Source organism: Notamacropus eugenii, chromosome 2 (genome assembly GCF_028372415.1).
Source record: "Notamacropus eugenii isolate mMacEug1 chromosome 2, mMacEug1.pri_v2, whole genome shotgun sequence".
Taxonomy (NCBI): Eukaryota; Metazoa; Chordata; class Mammalia; order Diprotodontia; family Macropodidae; genus Notamacropus; species Notamacropus eugenii.
The window spans coordinates 346491925-346512304 of NC_092873.1; the positions used below are offsets into that span (position 1 = coordinate 346491925).

At 36.3% G+C, this 20380-nt stretch overlaps 1 protein-coding gene across 6 annotated transcripts in view; it reads left to right on the plus strand.

Moving 5' to 3' along the window:
- Positions 1-20380, plus strand: part of CDC27 (cell division cycle 27) — a 104475-nt gene that overhangs the window by 76512 nt on the left and 7583 nt on the right. For all 6 annotated transcript variants that reach the window (XR_011975122.1, XR_011975123.1, XM_072645917.1 and 3 more), the window contains exons 13-17: positions 415-567; positions 1302-1510; positions 2885-3002; positions 4880-5008; positions 9725-9799. Coding sequence is in view for 4 of the 6 variants with exons in the window: in XM_072645917.1 (XP_072502018.1) it covers positions 415-567; positions 1302-1510; positions 2885-3002; positions 4880-5008; positions 9725-9799 (684 nt within the window). In the remaining 2 variants the exon portion in view is untranslated. The remainder of the gene's footprint in view (positions 1-414; positions 568-1301; positions 1511-2884; positions 3003-4879; positions 5009-9724; positions 9800-20380) is intronic.

Below are 20380 nucleotides of genomic sequence, written 5' to 3' on the forward strand. Positions count from 1 at the left end.
GATCCTAGGAAGGGTGACTAAAGTAGGAATTGAGGGGTGTTTTTATGTAACTTGAAATCTTAGACTTCAGCAGAAAAATGTCAAATTTCTGGGACTGTTATATAAGACTGAAGTGGATGATCTTCAAACTGATGCGGAGCTCTGGCCTTCTGGTCCTTCTTGTACTTCATTCAGTGAATACTTATTGAATGCCTCTTTACTGCACTGTGCCGTGCTAAGCACTCTATGAGGGGGAATTCAGGGGTGAGTTAGATGTTTTTCCTCCCATCAGACCTTCTCATCTAGCCTGGGAAGTAAGAAGTATGCATACAAAGCTTGTACATGCTAGTGCCTCTAGAGCAGTGCAGCAGTGCGCATAGAGAGCACTGAGATGTTCTGTTTTGTTTTTCTGACTAGTTTCCATTCCTGTTTCAGGCAGAACGAATCTTCTCAGAAGTGAGACGGATTGAAAATTACCGAGTAGAAGGCTTGGAGATCTATTCAACAACACTTTGGCATCTTCAGAAAGATGTTGCTCTTTCAGTTCTTTCAAAGGACTTAACTGACATGGATAAAAATTCACCAGAGGCATGTTGATATTAATACTTATATGTAGAGCCAACTCTCAGTTCCTAGAGAGAAGTGGGGGAGGAGCAATAGGGTGGCAGTAACCATTTCCTGTTGGTCCCACCCATATACAAACTCAAATCCTAGCTCTGCTAATTCAGTCTCTGTGACCGTAGGCAAGTGATTTAATCTTCCTAGGCCTCTGTCTCCTCTTTGTAAAATGGAAGGGTTGGTTACCTAAGGCTCCTTCCAGCTCTGAATCTTACAATCATTTCCATGCACCCATGCCAGGATCCAAATATGCCACAAAAGTGAGTAACACCCTTGCATGTAGTGGGTGCTGTTAAATTGAATGTAAATTGATGAGATGAAGCCCCATAAAATCTGTAAATCACAAGGCAGGCAGTCTCATTATTAATCCAGAGAGTTGACTGGAATATTACTGCTGTTAATGAGATATTTGGTGAAACAGAACATGTTTAGGTGAAATGCCCATTCGCTCATTCATTCATGAACACTTATTAAGCTAGTTGCTCCTCCTAGTACTTATTAAGAACTTTTATTTTTATATTTTGGTAGTATCTGCATAGTGACAGTATGTTCTTATATTGATGCACTAGGATAAAGAGTACCATTCAGACTGACTAAATGAATTAGCTCTGTGATATGAAAAGAGTTTGGGATTTTTGTGAGTTCAGGTATTTTTGTTATGTAATAAACACATGTCTTAGATATGTTTTATTATGTTTTATTAGGCCTGGTGTGCTGCAGGAAACTGTTTCAGTTTGCAAAGGGAGCATGACATTGCCATTAAATTCTTCCAGAGAGCTATCCAAGTTGATCCAAATTACGCTTATGCATATACACTCCTGGGGCATGAATTTGTGTTAACTGAAGAACTAGATAAAGCATTAGCCTGTTTTAGAAATGCAATCAGAGTCAATCCTAGACATTATAATGCGTGGTAAGTAAATACTAAAACATCTTCATGACAACTTTGATATTGTGGAAAGTTTTCTGTTGTATTATTTCTGGAAGTTGCTTTAATCTAGTAAACTGTCTATTACCTATCAGAGGTTTTACGTGCCGCAACACTTGGTGGTTAAATGCTTAACCAAATTTTTTTTTATATGAAGCATATATAAAACCAACCCTTAGCTGAGCCCAGTCATAAATTTTCATTTTAACCTTTACACATACCAAGTGTCCTAATGAGGGCTACTCATAATAATTAAGTAATTTGTAATTTCCATTTTCCTTTTTTATTAAAGCATTAGAATGACCAGTAGTTGAAAGGTAAGAAAGAAACTAGAAAGAAGCAAGGAGCCTAGGTAGTTCACCAATTGGATAAAAATTGCAGCTCAACTATATGGAAAAATATTCCTGATGTGGTTCCAACTAAATGACATTTAATTTTTATTTACTTCTATGGCATCTATGTTTTTGCTTTCTTTGTTATTCCTTGGGGAAACAGTTCTTTCCAGTCTTATTTTTTAAAAATATAAGAATAGATTTTTGTTTTTTCACTACTTCCTCAGCACTGTATTGTCAGCCAAATTACTTACTGTTTTTCCTGATTGAGTTATTGGACCAAACTATAAGGGGAAGTGTTGATGTTAACTCAGTTAAATAAGATTTTTTTAATAAGAGATTATAATTTGGTAATATTGAAAATACTCAGTAATATATAAAGCTTTAAATCCATTTTTTTTTTCTGCTGGGTTTTAGTTTAATTCAATTTTTTCTTTCCATTTGGTGCTTAAGGTAGCTGAACTTAATTGTTTTTGTGTTATTTTTTCAACATTCACTTTTTTAAGATTTTGAGTTCCAAATGTTTCTCTCCTTCCTTCCCTCTCCCCTCCCCAAGATGGCAAGCAATCAGATACAGGCTATTCTCCATGAACAGTCATATTAAACATATTTTTGTGTTGTTTCTAAATGTAAATACTGTTTACCTGATTTACTCATGTAACTACATCACTGTGGAAGGCAAAAACATAAAATAGATTTCCAACACATTGAACATGTGAGCTACTGTACTACTTCCTTGTTAAAATATTTTCTAAGTAAAGTTCTACTTTTTTATTTTTCATAAAATTTTGAAAATGAGTACCTAACTGCATGGACTCTATTAATAAGATGTTTCTCAAAGTAGTTAGCTACCCACCTTAGTAGTTTGCTTTTCACCTCACTAGAAAATCAGCAATGTTTTGTCACTGACTAAATTCCTTTTCATTGAAGTCCCAGGGTATGAATTTTTGGTCACTTCTTCAGCAAAATTAGCATCTAAACATTCCTAGCAGTTAAACTGAAATAACGTTCTTTTTTGTACTTGTAGGTATGGGTTGGGAATGATTTATTACAAACAAGAAAAATTCAGCCTTGCAGAAATGCATTTCCAAAAAGCGCTTGATATCAACCCTCAGAGTTCAGTTCTACTTTGTCATATTGGAGTTGTAAGTAGCTTTCTGTTTTAGAGAAATTTGGTAAACATTTATTAAGCACCTGCTCTGTGCCAGACACTGTGATAAGCCCTGAGAATTTAAATAAGAAACATAGTCCTTGCCTTCAAGACAGCAAAAGGAAGCTGGGGTGGCAGAATTGGGGAGGCATGGGGGATGGGGAGGTGATGTCCAATAGAGTGCAAACCAAACAGCTGCTGGTGGTGGAAAATGGAGAGTTCAGATCTGAGCCTTCTTTAAAGGAAGGATTTGGGAGGAATTTAATGCTTTACCCTTCAGTCCTACAGTCAGAGGAAGAGGCAGCGAAGGGTGTTATATCAAAAACTGATCATCTTATCCTGATAGGCATAATGTTTCTTTTTTTTTATTTTGTATATCTTATCTAAGTAAAAAATACTGTTCTTCCCCCCCCAATGGAAAATCATTTAAACAAATTCAACTAAATAAACATTTATGTACCACTAAATAAACACTTGTATAAATTCCAAGAGTGATACAGAAATCTACTAACTCCTCAGTAAGTTGTTGTATGATAGGAAAATATGAAATGCCAGATCATCCATTTGCAACCAAAGCTTCATGTAGCTGAGGAGTAGGCTGCTTATCTCTTTTAAGCTCCTAGTATTTAGGATCAGGAAAAACTTCCAAACAATTGAAAATATCGAAAAGTAAGATGGGCTGTCTCAAGAGATAATAGTTTCCCAGTTCATTGGAGGTGTTTCAAAAGAGACCAGATGACCACTTTTTGAGTACTTTATAGGAGATAATTCCTTTTACTTGTAAGTTAGATGACTTCCAAGGATCCTTTGAACTCTCTATTTTTCTAATTCTGATCTCAACTTTCTGCATAGCACAGTTTGCCTGCCTGATAGAAAAAACAATCTTTCCTAGAATCATTGCATGGACAATGACTTAACAAACAGAAGTGGGCAATATTTTCATGCTTTCTTTCTTGTTATTAGTGTTTTTGTTTTGTTTAAGCCTCAGACCAACATTCATCCCATTCTGAGATCTTTACAAGGAACATGACAGTACATGACCAGAAACATAGGAATAAGTTTTGAGAATTGTGCTCTTATCTTTTGATCATTGATTCAATTTGCCTCTTTGGGAAAATAATTTGCACTTTTTATGGGCAATATTATGTAATGGAAAGAGCTTGGATTTGGAGTCAGGAAACCTAGGTTCAAGTCCTGGTTCTGGTATTATTATCTGTCTCCATGGCCAAGGCACCTAATCTCTCTATGTTTATTTTTTATCTTAAAAGATGGCTAATAATACTTCTCACAGAATTGTAAAGAAAGCGTGTTTTGTAAATGGAAAAATACTATATAAATGTGAGCCATTATAGATGTTTTAATAAATCATCTGAATGAAAATGCTCCAAGGAATATGGTAAAGGTGACACTAGATGTTTTGAAGCAAAATCAAGGAAATTGTGCTTATTTTTAGTTTGGAAAAATTGTTACACACCAAGTAATGTTTTATATATACATAATTTCATGTTCATTATTTTAGAGGAGAAAGATATTAATTAGTATTATCACTGATCTCTCTAAAATTTGGGTTTTTGAGTTGTGAAGAGAAAATAGGAGTCTCCCTTTTTTTGTAGGCTCTTAACAGATGCTTGCCCAGCAAGCAGTCTTTGATGCAAGTACAACCTCACTACTTAGAAATTCTGTGAATGGCCAGTTAATAACATCTAAACAGTCTGACTAAATAGTATAAGATGGCTCCATTTTAACTAACTGGAATATGGGTAGGGTTGTATGTTCATTTCTTTTATAATAGATTTGGTTCAGTGCTACATTTATACTGTATCTCCTTTCAGAAAATCAAGAGCATAAAACTTTACGTAATATTTCTTGTAGGTTCAGCATGCACTAAAAAAATCTGAAAAGGCTTTGGATACCTTAAACAAAGCCATCATTATTGATCCCAAGAACCCTCTATGCAAATTCCACAGAGCCTCGGTTTTATTTGCAAATGAAAAATATAAGGTAAGTTAGGCCACAGTCAGTATAAAACGTTGTATAAAAGTTTGTATAAATGTTAATTGATTGATTGGTTAGTTGGTATATGGTGTCTTCCTCTGGATAGTTATCGTTTTCTAGCCTAGATTTTCTGTAATTTGAGTCTTGTTTTCTTTTTATAGTCTCAAAGTCTAAGTAATTTAGACTTTGGCTTCTTTCTGAACTGTAGGATTACAGGTTTTTTTAATACTTAACATTGAACATTTTGTTACATAAGTGATATTTCTATACTTCTTTTTACTTCATTTTTAATGTTTTACTTTTTGGTACATCCGCAGATTTTCATAAGTTAATAGAAGATACTGTTTTTCCCTTAAGGTATTAACCTTCGTAAATCAGATAAGGTAGATGTGAACTGGACATTTAAGCACTGAAAAAAATGTATAAGCAGTAATGGAGTATGCCTTTTCTCTTGTTTTACTCTCTTCTATTGAGGAAGATCTAAAGTGTATGATAAAAATTTTATAGAAGAAAAAGTTGTAAGTAGAGAAACCAGGGTGAAGAGGGAAGAAAGAGAAGAACAAAAAAAAAAAATTGAGAAGAGACTTATATAAAATAATGCAATTGTTTTTTCTTCATTCAGCCTGTCATAGGCATCCAGAAGTTGAGACAGCCAGCCAAAGGAATTCAGATTAGTTTCTTACTGAAAACACTCGGTGCATAGTAAGAGAAGGAGCCAAAGACCTCCATTTTAATTGAATCTCTCTTCCTAGTAATTTTTTCTTTCTTGTTCTTGTCCCCTTGGTTTTTATCTTGTTCCACAACATTAAATGTTGCTGAAAATAATTTTCTACATAAAGACCCATGATTTCATCTGTTAGCATCCCTTCTACTGATAAAGACTACAGTTCCTCTATTCCTTAGTGGATAATTTCATGAGTTTCTCTGATCAAAAATAATCTCCATTTGTTGGCCAAGTCTCATAATAAGCTTACCTATGTTTTGACTGGTCAGTTTGTAACTGAACCTGTGATCAAGCTTAGTAAGACCTACTGGAGTTTGCTCAGCTAGCATAGCCTTTGAGAATTCTAGATTGCTTCTTTGCTGTGACAAGGCATGGATGAATTCTTTAATGAAGGCTAAATCTTTTAGCTAGAAGTTAAATATAGATAGACCAGTTTCTTATTTCTGTTCTAACTTATGTAGCTATTATGCTTCTCCTCTCCTTCTATTCCTCTTTGGATACTATCTTTGGACAATAGTAGGTAGACACTTACCTGTCTTGTATCTCTTTCTGTTTAATTTTGATCCTTTCTCAGAAATCTAAATATTACTTTTCCACTTCAGACTTTTTGTATTCATCCTTTGTTGCCGAAGAAGACCATCAGAGAAATGATGACATGACTTGCACTTGACTTTGTTTTGAGTGAGGGAGGGTTGTGCAGGTCACCAGCTTCACTTCTCCTCCAGAGCTGTCTGTCAGACTTTCTCAGTTCTTTCCTCTTTGATATTTTTTGACACTGTAGTCTACATACCATCTTATTTCTGTTTTATTTATTTTATGCTTCAGTGAGAATTTCTGTTTTCTCAAGAAAATGTCTCCTTTCTTTTGCAGTTATTCTAGTAGAAGGATTTGATTTAAATTTGTTGTACATGAAAAATATCATAAGAGATATTACACCAGGTAGGAATACATCATGGATTAAGTTAGCCTTTATAAATTTTTCCAGAAATTTTTGGTCAGGTGTAGTGTACAGACAGTGGTGGTGATAGCGACCATTTAGAGGCAATATAGCCTCTAGTTTGACTGAATCTCAAACCCTTCACTCACTTATAATTTAGCTGTATGTCATGAAGATGCATTTTGCCTGGCAGTATGCTCCGGTATCAACCTGAGGCTTGAAAAACAGATTATCCCCGTGATCAGAAACTGTCAAATGAACCAGAGATGGAGCGCCCAGGATTAGTATCCCTCAACCTGATTAAAAGTTGTTGGTCCCTGTAATATCGTGCCCAAAGTTTAGTCACTTCATTTCACTAAAATTTTAAGCTCTGTCATGAAGGGCTCTACTTTTTGACCCAATAATTCTGTCATTTTACTATCCACTAGGGGGAGTAATTTGCATGAGTATTTTCATTTTGTTTTTTGATGTTTTACAAGGTGGTTCTTAAAACATTTTTCTTTATAAGCCACATATACTGGCAATACTCTTAAATGGAATATTAAAGATGGAATTTTCTTAGAACAGTAGAACCACGATTTCATAGGAACCTAAGTGTTCTTTTCTAGAAGCAATACAATGTAAAGGAAAAAGACCTGAATTTGGAATCAGAAAACTTTTTTTTTTTTTTTACCACTTATGAGCTCTGATGTGGTAAAGTCAGATAGTCTCACTGAACCTCAGTTTCCTCATCTGTAAAATGGAACTGATCTCTCAAGTTGGTTAAGAGGAAAGCACTTTGTAAAATATAAAGTGCCATATATAATCATTACTGGGAAGGTGCATGGTGTTGATAAACAGTGATACCCCAAGTGCTTAAGCAAAATATCCTTAATATCTCTTGTAAATATATTTTAAGCACAAGCTGATGGCTAAATATATTGAAAAGCAACAGAATATTTCTCCAAACTTAGAACTTTTAATCAGTGGTAGTAATTCTCCTTTATCCATAGATCATTGAAGTGATGATATCCTTATTTTATAGATGGATGTATTTGAGAACAAATGATTTATTTCAAGTCATTCAACTGCAAAACTTGAAATCTGTAAAATTTACTCTAGCCATATAACTATATTTCTCAAAAAGTATGCTGTTATTTCAAATTATCATACTGAGAAGAACAGAGTCTGAGACTGTGCCAGAGGAGATTTATGTGAAAGAAACTATGGCATTCCTGTTATTTACTTAGTAAAATTTGATGGTTTGGGCTTGCTATTGGGGATTCTTCAATGGCATATATCTTAAATGTACATTCAAGTATGTGCTTCTAGAGTTTGAACAAATTTTTAAGTCTAATCCAAATGAAGGAAAATCCTCGTTATTTCTGAAGGGTTGGGTTGTTTGAATCAGGTTGTTGAAGAGGAAGAGTCCTTTAAAATATGAAAGTATCAAATGCCATATAATAATTTCATTGTCTTTTATTTAATGAGATTTGACTACTGCTACTATCAAGAGACTTTTATCTAGCACATTCTTTTAATTTTCATCCTCTGTATCTCTAAAGCCTCACATTCCAATATTCTGCTTCTTCTGTGCAGTAGCAAGGAGGCAAGACAGTAGTTCCTGAACAGCCCTGTAAATCGGAGTATTCCATCCCTTTGCACAGATGCTTAGAGCCCATACTTCCCTTTGGTTTCATTCTCTCAAGACCAACTAGTAGTTAGAAAGAGGGAAAGGATTAGAGATGCGTTGACCTGTTCTTCTTGTAGCACACACACAAAAAAACCCAGAAGTAATTTAAAACAGTAAACTGATCATTCAGTTCAACAAATGCTTATCAAGTGCCTGTCTTACTTGATGTCATCTGACACTTAACTGTGTCACTCCGAGCAAGTCTGACCATAAGTTTCAGAGATGGTGCCAACCTAGTTGAAAAGAAGGAGTTTCCTAACCCTGAAGTTTCGACACCAATAAAATCCTAGGCCATTCCCCATCCTTGTCCCCAAGAACACTACAAAAAAAAAGGAGTACACGGAGTTCAACAGCTCTTAGTTTTTAAATTACCTTATTGTTTGTAATCATAATTTTTAAATCTATAAAAGCCAAGAAATGTTTAATTTTATTTTCTTAAGAATAATGTTCTTAAACATTTGGAGTATGCATATAATCAATATATAAATATAGATCCTCCAAGTGAGGGAGGGTACCTTATTTTCTAAGCTTTAAAAAAGGAAAAATGCTAAAAAGATTTTTTGAGAATGTATATAAAAATAGTATTAGTTTTTCCTTGTATTCATTCAACAGGTATTTGAGTACATAGTTTGTATGAGGTACTTTACTAGACTTACTGCTTCCTTCCAGACTCAGGCTTCCCCATTCACTGACACTTTTATTACTCATCTGACATCTTCACTGTCTTTGACCATTGCCTTTCATTGATGTTTTCTCATTTACAAACACAGAGTTCCATCTTTCAACTTTTTGTTTACTTTTTCGCTCCAAAGCTCTTTAGATACAAAATTTTTTTGTTTCCTTGTTTTTCCCTTACCAGTAGCTAAATGTTAATATATATATTTGTATATTAGAAAGATTAGTAGTATATTCAAAACAGCCTCCAAAATACGGTTTTAAGAATGGCAACTGTCAAAGAAACTTTCAAGGAGGAAACTAATGCTTTCCTTTTTATTTTAAAGATGGAATACCAAACTAATTTAAGTTTGGGGTAGGAGAGCATTCAAAGCACTTAACTTTGTTACAAAGGAGGAGTATTTATAGAATTTCAAATTAGAACAGGACTGTTAGTAGTTTCAGTAGGATCTTAACCTAAAATGATGAACCAAAGATGTGTTTTCTTTTTTGTTAATAATGTTCTTCAGTTGAGCACCTTCCTTTTCTTTGTTGACTTTATTGGTATGTGCGTTTTGTTCTCATAACCGCCAGCCAGAACTGAAGAATACTGAAGTATACCTAGAGAGAGATTAAGATGGTTTTAGAAATCTATAAAACAGGAATTTTTTTTGTTCAGAACTTGTAGCATTTTGTCTATTGTTCTGAGACTTAATTGTGTTTTCTCTCTTTCAGTCTGCTTTACAGGAACTTGAAGAATTGAAACAGATTGTTCCCAAAGAGTCTCTCGTTTACTTCTTAATAGGAAAGGTAAAAACTGGAGCTGTAATCCTGAAATAAGACTTTCATAAACAGAAACTAACTTTCATAAAGAACAAGTCTAAGATGTCATGTATTAGATGCTCTGGGGAAATGCAAATTAAGCAGATAGTACTCACTCTTAAGGAACAAATATATGGGAGAAAAAAAAATTTTAAAAATACACATAACCAAAACATATAAGCAAGTGCTTAACTAATTATAAGTCTGGTTTGGAGATCAGACTGTGGAGAGTAGGTTAATCTGGGGAATATTATAGAAGAAAACTGAGCAGTTTTAAGAGGGAAGGCATATTTCAGCATGAGAGAGATGAAAAAAATTTTATCACAGTACTGTGCAGCATTTTTAAATGTTACAAATGCACATTGATTGGTAAGAAGAGCATTACTTGGTCCAATGTTTTGAGATTTACTGAAATTTTCTGCATTTTCCTTTATTTTACATGACATCATATATTTCATTTGCCAGAAATGTACCACATTAGGGATTTTGGAAAGAGGAAATAAGGAATCATAGAAAAGGGAAACTTTAGGGTATAACAGGTTGTGCTTAACCTTGAAGATTTGTCTACATGTTTAATAACAAGTATGAGAACGTGACATTTGATTGCATTCTTATCAATTAAGACCTTTAATAATGATATTGCCATTATTATCTCAAACTTATATTTCATTTTAAGATATGGAAAGCACTTTTCTCGTAATAACTTCCAATCAACAAGCATTATGTGCTAAGCACATAATACAAGGCAGAAGTGAAATGGTCCCTGTCCTCAATTAACTCCATCCTAGTCAGGGGAGAACATTTTGTATGTATACACATATATCCAAAGAGATACAAGGTAATGTGCAATGAGGAAGGTGTTGATAGCCAAAAGATCATGCCAGACTTCATGTACAAGATGGCACTTGAGCTGAGCCTGGGAAGAAACTGGAGGTCCTAAAGAGACGAAGGGCAAAGACATGAAGATAAGCATGTGGTGTCTCAATATTCATAGAGATGACACTTGAACTCATGGAAGGTGATGAAGTTTCTGAGTGAGGGATTGCAGAGTAGAGAGAGAAGAGTCCGAGATACAGTCTTGGCAGTCCATGTATCTCGGGGCATGATAGGATGATCCAACAGAATCTGAGCAGAGTGGTCAGACAGGTAGGAAAGAACAAAGAGAAGAATGTCACCGTCAGCAGTATTTAATGTGTTCAGCAGTGTCAAATGCTGCAAAGATATCACAATAGCTGTTTAACTCTCAAAACGTTACTGTCCCCAATTTACAGGTGAGAAAACTAAGATTGAACAAAGCTCAGACACATACCCAAGGTTGCACCCTAGGATTCAAACCCAGGTCTTCTCACTCCAAGCCCAGTATACTTTTTACTCTATCATAATCTGTGGCGAAAGGACACCGTAAAGGCTTGCCAGGGCAGTCTCATAAGGAGTCCTGACTGCCTTTATACCTTTAATTGACAGAGTTGCAGGAGAAGAAGGCTGCTGAAGCATGGTGGCAAAGTCCAAAGAGTTACATTAACAGAACTATAGAACAAAATTCAGTACCTTTTATCTACTGGTACAGTCAACTGAAAGGTTAATATTTAAGCCTCGTCAAAGCACAAAGCAGTTTTTCAAAACTACAAAATTGGACGCTTATCATTTTACCTTGGCACTACATTGTCCAAATACTCCTAGTACTTGTTTAATGGTTATGTTGTTAAAATTAGGTTGTTCCTCTTCTTTCCACTGGCTGTCCTTTTCAGTATAGAAACTTCTCTTGCCAGCAGCCTGAATTTGTAACTGCCCCATCACACTGTTCCTGTCATTGGTCCCACAGCCTTCAGACCTTATGAGCTCGCAAAATTTCTGCCAATCTACAATAATTGGATTGTCTTAATGTGGTAGAAGGAGAGAGTGGTATTGAGGGTGGTGGGGAATGGTACTATGGAATTTAGAATTTAGTTCTCCCATCATAGTTGGGATATTCAAAGCTTATCTCCTATAAAGTCCTATACCTGTTTTGCCTAGATTATAAGATTGAAAATTTAGATCTAGGAAGGATCTTAAAGATCATCTAGTCCAGTTCCCTCATTTTGTAGTTTCAGAAACTAAGGCTTAGGTTGTAACAGCCTGGACCAAAAATGTCCTGGTGTCATTGAGCTTAACCGTATTCCTTGAACTTTGTAATTCTGAATCTCTCCTCTGAGATGATTCAGGCCAGCCTACATATAGCAGGAACTCAATAAAATTTTAAGATAATAGAATGTTTTTATCTCTTGGTACCTTGGGAAGAATTTCCTTGATAGTCCTGCAGTTTACCTTCTTATTTGATTAAAGATAGTTTGCTTTCCTGACAGTGTATCATGCAGAAGCTAATTTCGTCACAAGGAAATTCAGGATTTGCTCACAATTTTAGAACTTTACAGCTGTGAAGAATCTCAGAGATAACCTAATCTAGATCCCTTATTTCATGGATGAGGAAAATGTGGCCCTGAGAAGACAAGGCAAGAATATTGCCCAAGGCTAACCAGGGAAACATATTCTTTACAAGTTCTTGTCCTCAAGGAGCATAAATTCTTTGGGGTAAACAGAACATACATGTGTATGAGGTAGTTTTTAAATAGAGGCTCCAGCAATTTGGTGGGAACCAGGAAAGGAAATTCAGTAACTTTATTAAGCACCTACTATTTGCCAGATACTGTATTAAGTGCTCAGGATACAAATAAAAAGACAGCCCTTGCCTTCAAGGAGTTTACAATCTAATGGGGGAAGGCAATACACACAAGGAAACTGACAAGCAAGGGGAGGCCGGGCACCAGGGGGAATAATGTCCCTTGAAGACCAAAGAGATTTGCTGGTGAAAAATGGAGAGTTACCAGATCTGAGACTTTGGAGGAATTAATTGCTCTAGCACTTGAATCAACAGGGAAAGCAGCTGAGGGTGGTAGATATCAAAAACTAAGTCAAGCAGCACAGTGATCAGCTTATCCTCAGTGGCATTGAATGTTATATAGGAGGAACAGCAAAAAGGTCAATTTTACTACGCCATAAAATTAGTGAAGGTGAATGATGTGTAAAAGTTAGGAAGGTGTGTTGGGGCCAGGTTACAGAGAGCGTTTTAAGTGCCAAATTGAAGAGTTCATATTTGATATTAAGGATAATAGGGGAGTTTATTGAGTAGGAGAATGCACTGTATGAATCAGACTGTGCTTTAGGAAAATCGTTTTGGTAGCTGTGGAGAGGATGGATTAGAGAGGGTAGATATCTGAATGAGAAAGACCAGTTAGAGGCTGGCCAGAAGTAATGAGAGTCTAATCCAAAATAATGATTGAGGACAGAAGGAAGGGGGTAGATGAGAGATTGTGAAAGAAGAATTGGCATGATTTGGCAACTGTTTAGATATGGGGGAGAAAAGCAGAAGACGGAGGAAAACTAGTTACAGAGGCTGCTAGTTGATACATTGAATCACACACTATATGTGGGGTCAGGAAGTCCTGTATCAAATGCAGCCTCAAGCACTTAATAATAGCTGAGTGACCCTGGGCAAGTCACTTAACCTCTCTCTGTGCCTCAGTTTCCTCATGTTTAAAATGGGGATGATAATAGCACTTACTTCCTAGAGCTGTTGTGAGAATCAAATGAGAAGATATTTGTTTAGTGTTTTGCACAGTATAAAACTATAAATGCTGGTTATTATGACTGAAGTTCCAGATCTGGGTGACTGGAAAAAGCATAATATGCTTGACTGTGTTGGGTTTGAGATGCCCATGAGATATCCTATTTAAAATATCCAACAGGCACTTAGTAATCCAGGAGCTAAGAAGAAAGTGCATTGTCTCTCTCTCCACTTTATATATAAGGACTATATTTGTCTTACAGAAGGAATTTTAGAGGATTCCTTTTTCCCTATCATTTATCAGTTTATGTAATATTGGAATTTTCTTTTTTTGATAGAATGTCATTTGTAAATCCATCTCGGCCTGGAATAATTTTGGTTGAGAATTCCTTAATGAGTTACACAGTTTCTTTTTTCTGAGACTGGGTTGTTTTAATTCTCTTTTTCTCATTTCGTTAATATGCATAGTTTATATTTTGTAAGTATTCATCCATTTCACCTGTCAGCTCTGTTGGCATATAATTGGGTAAAATAATTTCTAATTTGGTTTCTACTCTTTAGAAAACATTGGGATTAGCTAATAGTTTATTTTGTTAGGTTTCCTTTCCTTTTTCTTTTCTTTTTTTTAAATGGTTCATTTTTTCTTTCAATTTTAATATCTCTTCCTTGGTTTTTAAAATTATTTTTGTGTTTGTTGAAATTTCTTTAATTCCTTGCCTGATTTTTTTCTGGATGCATGCCTATTTCATGAATGTTCTCTTCTTTCTGTTGTTGATGAAAGTGTTTAGTGATACATGTTTTTCCCTAGGAGCTACTTTGGCTTCATCTTAGCACATTGTCTTATAGTTGGCATTTTCTTGGATGAAATCATCTATTGTTTCTGTGACTTTTTCTGACCCATCAGTTATTTATGATTGAGTTACTTCATTTCCTTTTAATTTAGATCCTTTCTTAAATACCCTTTATTGTTTATACTTTTTCTCTAACCAAGATTCTAATTAGGCAATTGACTTGTTTATCTTTTTCTTAGACTTCCCTAAGTCTATCAAGGTCATTTTGCAGTTCCCAGCTATTATGGTTTTACTATCTATTTATTTCTGTAATTATCTACCTTTACTTATTTGAGAGGCAACATGGCTTAGTGGGTAGAGAACTGACCTCAGAGCCAGGAAGACCTGGAGGGTCAAGTCCTCCCTCTGACACATACTTTGCTTCATGATTTTAGGAGCAAAAATAAATCAAATTAAAAAGCATTAATAACTCCCCTACCAAAAAATATATAAAATATAATTAGCCTTTCTTCACCAGCCTTCTGCCAAATTATTTTCATTTGGTGAGATTTTTTTTTCTAGTTCTCAAGGTACCTGGGCCCTTACTCATTTACAAACCCAGTGTAACAGTATGATTGTTAATTACTTATTAGAAGGATCAAAGATTTTATTGGCAAATAGTTTTTCCATTAAAATGACTTTAGGAGATGACCCTCAGCGGTTACTGTGGCCATCGTTCTGTGATGATGAATGCCTCCAACCTTAGCTAGACTTGTCCTCAGATAATAGACATAGTCATTAAGTTCATATTTAGAGCCTTGCTCACCTGCATTCTAATAGCATAGCTCCCAAGAATTCATTGTAATGTGACATCTCATTAAATATACTTGTTAGTGTTAGCTAAATTTGATATTGAGACAATGTATTTTTTTAAAGGCTTGTGATCCAGATTATTGACTTCTTTAGCATATGAGATCTGCTTGATATATTTACCATGATTATAAAGAAATGTCTCAGGTATGTTCCTAACACCCATTCAGCTGTCTTAAAGGGTTAAGTCAGTCATTTCAAACAGGACAGAGGTTAAATTCCAAATCACCCAATGGTGTAAAATAGTATAATTAGAGTTGTTGCATGCATTATGAAAATGCTTCCTTTCCACTATTTATTGCCTCACACATAGAAGATCCATGTTTATCTCCTCAGTAAGATTCATGTTTGTTTCATTGGTGTGAATACTCTCTCCTTCTTGTCATCTTGTGCAGTCTAGATCCACCCATCCCACTGGAGGCCTTCCTTTGCTTTTTCTAATATCTCTGAGAGTATCAGTGTGGCATTCTGTATACATTTCTTTTTCCAGTTATACGTACATACACACACACACACACACACACACACACACACACACACACACACACACACGTTCTCACTGTTGTCTTTTTCATCAATTTTCATCGAATCATTAGTAATCATTAGGTCATCATTAGTAATATGCTTCATGCAGCCTACTTCCATTGCCCTTTGGGTGACTTATAAATTTGATTTTCCTGAGGTAAGTTCACTTTGTATTGTGATTTGCAGGCAAAGCGTTACCAGAATATTGTTGCTAAAAATATGGACTTTTACAAAGAATGTAGATAAAGTACATGACCCTTAACGTACTTTAAGGAAGTAGGAAGGACAAAACAGTTTGTGGTACATTAATGTAATGAAATATTACTGTGCCATAAGAAACAGTGAACATGAAAAATTTAGAAAAACATGAGAAAACTTATTTGAACTCATGCAGAGTTCAGGAATCATAAGCAAAACCGGAAAGATTATGTACACAATGACTACAAACAAGTAAATGGAAAAAAACAAAAAAAAGTTTAGTGCTGCAGAAATTATAATGATCATGCTTGATCCCAGAGGAAAAAATGACAAATCCCTCCCCCTGCAAAGAAGGGGAACTATTGATATCATATCATATCCTCAGACTTAGCTGATGCATTGGTTACATTTGCTAAACATTTTTCCTTTTTTGTTTTTATTCTTTGTAACAAGAGGAAAGTGGGGAGATATATATGTGTGTGTCTGTGTCTGTGTGTGTGTATATGTATATATGCCTGTATGTATACATATATACATGTATATATACATATATACATGTATATATGTATATAAAATTTGGAATTATGTAAATGCAGTAAAAAAGTTTAAGGTTTTTTGTGTGTGTGTCAGCAAACAAAGTGGGATCATTGAAAGCCATGTGTACTCTGATTTGATTTCCTATTCAGTTCTAGCCTTAAATCACTATTTGCATCTCCTATACTAGGTCATTGGTTTATAGCTTTAGAACTGGAAGACATCTTACTAAGGGAAGACAGTACACAAAAGGAAGCTGTAAGGGGCGGGAGAGTGTTTCTAGCAAAGGGATCAAATAGAGCTGCTGTTGATAAATGAAAATATTTGGAAAAGTTTGAATGCTCTATAAAGGGATGTCTTTGGGGGAGAAAGGGCAGTTCATTGTTCAATATTCCAAACACAGAGGAAAGGCAACTGAAGATGCAAAATTAATTTTCAAGATGACGAGATTCCAGGTGTTGAGCTTATCCTGGAGGAGGCAGAATATTCATGGAATCAAAACCAAGTGGAACAGCTGGTGGTAAATGATTAATTAATGATCATTGAATAAAGTCATATCCCTGGCCACATCTCTCATAGAAGCCTGTATGATTTTAACAGGCATAAGAGGTATCGTTAATATGATATCCCCTACCAACTGGATCATTTCTTCTCTTAGTTTTTTACCCCACCTTGAAATATCCTCTTTGTGGGGGGAGGAGCCAAGATGGTGGAGTAGAAAAATACACATATGCTAGCTCCAAACCCACAGCCCATAAAATACCTGTAAAGAAGAACTCCCAACAAATTCTGGAGCAGCAGAAGCCACAGAACAAGGGAGTGGAGGAGATTTCTGTTCCAGAGAGACCTGAAAAACCTACACGAAAGGTCCATCCTGCACCTGACCCAGAGCAGAGCCCAGCCCTGCCTTGGCCACACAGCACCGAGAGGAGCAGATCCGAGCAGGCTTCAGGGGCAGAATCTCCAGCGGCCGCACGGATCCCTCCACCCACAGGCCCCAAAGGTCAGTGAGAGAGTCTTTTTAGCTTGCCGAGAAGGGAGCGGGGTGTCTCCATAACTCAGGTCCCCTCGGGAGGCAGCAGCAGACAGGGGCTCCCAAAGCAGGCAGGAGCCTGGATCCATTGTTGAAGGTCTCCACGTAAACCCCACCCCCAGGGAAGTAAGCCCAGAGAGGCGGCCCTGCCCCCACCTGAGCACCTGACCTTAATCTCACACTGAATAGCAGCCCCACCCCCACCCAAAGCCCTGAGGCTGGGGAGCAGCATTTGAATCTCAGACCCCAAGTGCTGGCTGGGCAGATATGGAGGTGAAGTGGGTGTGGAGAGGGCAATCAGAAGTCAAGTCACTGGCTGGGAAAATGCCCAGAAAAGGGAAAAAAAATAAGACTATAGAAGGTTACTTTCTTGGTGAACAGATATTTCCTCCCTTCCTTTCTGATGAGGAAGAACAATGCTTACCATCAGGGAAAGACACAGAAGTCAAAGCTTCTGTGTCCCAGCCCACCCAGTGGGCTCAGGCCATGGAAGAGCTCAAAAAGGATTTTGAAAATCAAGTTAGAGAGGTGGAGGAAAAACTGGGAAGAGAAATGAGAGTGATGTAAGAAAAGCATGAAAAGCAGGTCCACACCTTGCTAAAGGAGACCCAGAAAAATGCTGAAGAAAATAACACCTTGAAAAATAGGCTAACTCAATTGGCAAAAGAGGTTCAAAAAGCCAATGAGGAGAAGAATGCTTTCAAAAGCAGAATTAGCCAAATGGAAAAGGAGATTCAAAAGCTCACTGAAGAAAATAGTTCTTTCAAAATTAGAATGGAACAGATGGAGGCTAATGACTTTATGAGAAACCAAGAAATCACAAAACAAAACCAAAAGAATGAAAAAATGGAAGATCATGTGAAATATATCATTGGAAAAACAACTGACCTGGAGAATAGATCCAGGAGAGACAATTTAAAAATTATGGGACTACCTGAAAGCCATGATCAAAAAAAGAGCCTAGACATCCTTCATGAAATTATCAAGGAAAACTGCCCTGAGATTCTAGAACCAGAGGGCAAAATAAGTATTCAAGGAATCCACTGATCGCCTCCTGAAAGAGATCCAAAAAGAGAAACTCCTAGGAACATTGTGGCCAAATTCCAGAGTTCCCTGGTCAAGGAGAAAATATTACAAGCAGCTAGAAAGAAACAATTCAAGTATTGTGGAAATACAATCAGGATAACACAAGATCTAGCAGCTTCTACATTAGGGGATCGAAGGGCGTGGAATAGGATATTCCAGAAGTCAAAGGAACTAGGACTAAAACCAAGAATCACCTACCCAGCAAAACTGACTATAATACTTCAGGGGAAAAAATGGTCTTTCAATGAAGTAGAGGAGTTTCAAGCATTCCTGATGAAAAGACCAGAGCTGAAAAGAAAATTTGACTTTCAAACACAAGAATGAAGAGAAGCATGAAAAGGTAAACAGCAAAGAGAAGTCATAAGGGACTTACTAAAGTTGAACTGTTTACATTCCTACATGGAAAGACAATATTTGTAACTCTTGAAACTTTTCAGTATCTGCGTCGTGGGTGGGATTACACACACACACACAGAGCACAGAGTGAATTGAAGAGGATGGGATCATATCTTTAAAAAATGAAATTAAGGGGTGAGAGAGAAATATATTGGCAGGAGAAAGAGAGAAATGGAATGGGGCAAATTATCTCTCATAAACGGCAGGCAAAAGACTTTTTAGTGGAGGGAAAAAGAGGGGAGGTGAGAGAAAAACATGAAGTTTACTCTCATTACATTCCACTAAAGGAAGGAATAAAATGCACACTCATTTTGGTATGAAAACCTACCTTACAATACAGGAAAGGGGTGGAGAAGGGGATAAGCGGGAGGGGGGGAGATGATGGAAGGGAGGGTAATGGGAGGAGGGAGCAATTTGAAGTCAACACTCTTGGGGAGGGACAGGATCAAAAGAGAGAATAGAAGCAATGGGGGGCAGGATAGGATGGAGGGAAATATAGTTAGTCTTACACAACACGACTGTTATGGAAGTCATTTGCAAAATTACACAGATATGGCCTATATTGAATTGCTTGCCTTCCAAAGGGAATGAGTGGGGAGGGAGGGATAAAGAGAAGTTGGAACTCAAAGTTTTAGGAACAACTGTTGAGTACTGTTCTTGCTACTTAGGAAATAAGAAATACAGGTAAAGGGGTATAGAAAGTTATCTGGCCCTACAGGACTAAAGAGAAGATGGGGACAAGGGAAGGGAGGGATGATAGAAGAGAGGGCAGATTGGTGATAGGGGCAATTAGAATGCTCGGTGTTTTGAGGTGGGGGGAGGGGAGAAATGGGGAGAAAATTTGGAACCCAAAATTTTGTGAAAATGAATGTTAAAAGTTAAATAAATAAATTTTTTAAAAAAATATCCTCTTTGTAACAACTTAAAACAGTGAAGTATGATCACCCAATGTACTAACTACAATTGATAACATCTCTAACATTCTATTTTATTGTCAGTTTTCTTGGACTATTCTGTGAATCAGAATTCAACTTCCTTTTAATGACATTCATTTACTTTGTAAGATGGGGGTGAGTGAGTGCTTGTGCAATTTTTGCTCTGTTCTGCATCATAAAGTTAATCAAAATCCTCTTATTTCTCTGAGTTCCTTATTCATAATTTCTTACTGTACTATACATTATGTACTTATGTTGCATTTATGTATCACAGTTAGTTATTCCTCAGTTGGTGGGCACCCAAATAGTCGTTTATTCCAAAAGTGCCTGCTACAAATGTTTTGATTTATATTGGACCAAGATTGAGAATATAGAATTTGATAAGAAACTTAAGACCATAGGGACACAAGTTAGGTTTTCCTCGCTGTTGATCATTGAAGGCAAGGATTGCAAGAAAGGCTGTTTTGAAAAATGAACATTGAAAAATGAATAATTAGGTGGTATTGAATGGAATTTGGATTTCTGGACCACAGTTTAAAGTATAGGGACCGAAGATTCCTGGCCAAAGATGAAGTACACCTAACAAAGATGAATAAGAATACATTAGGGACCCTGGGGAGT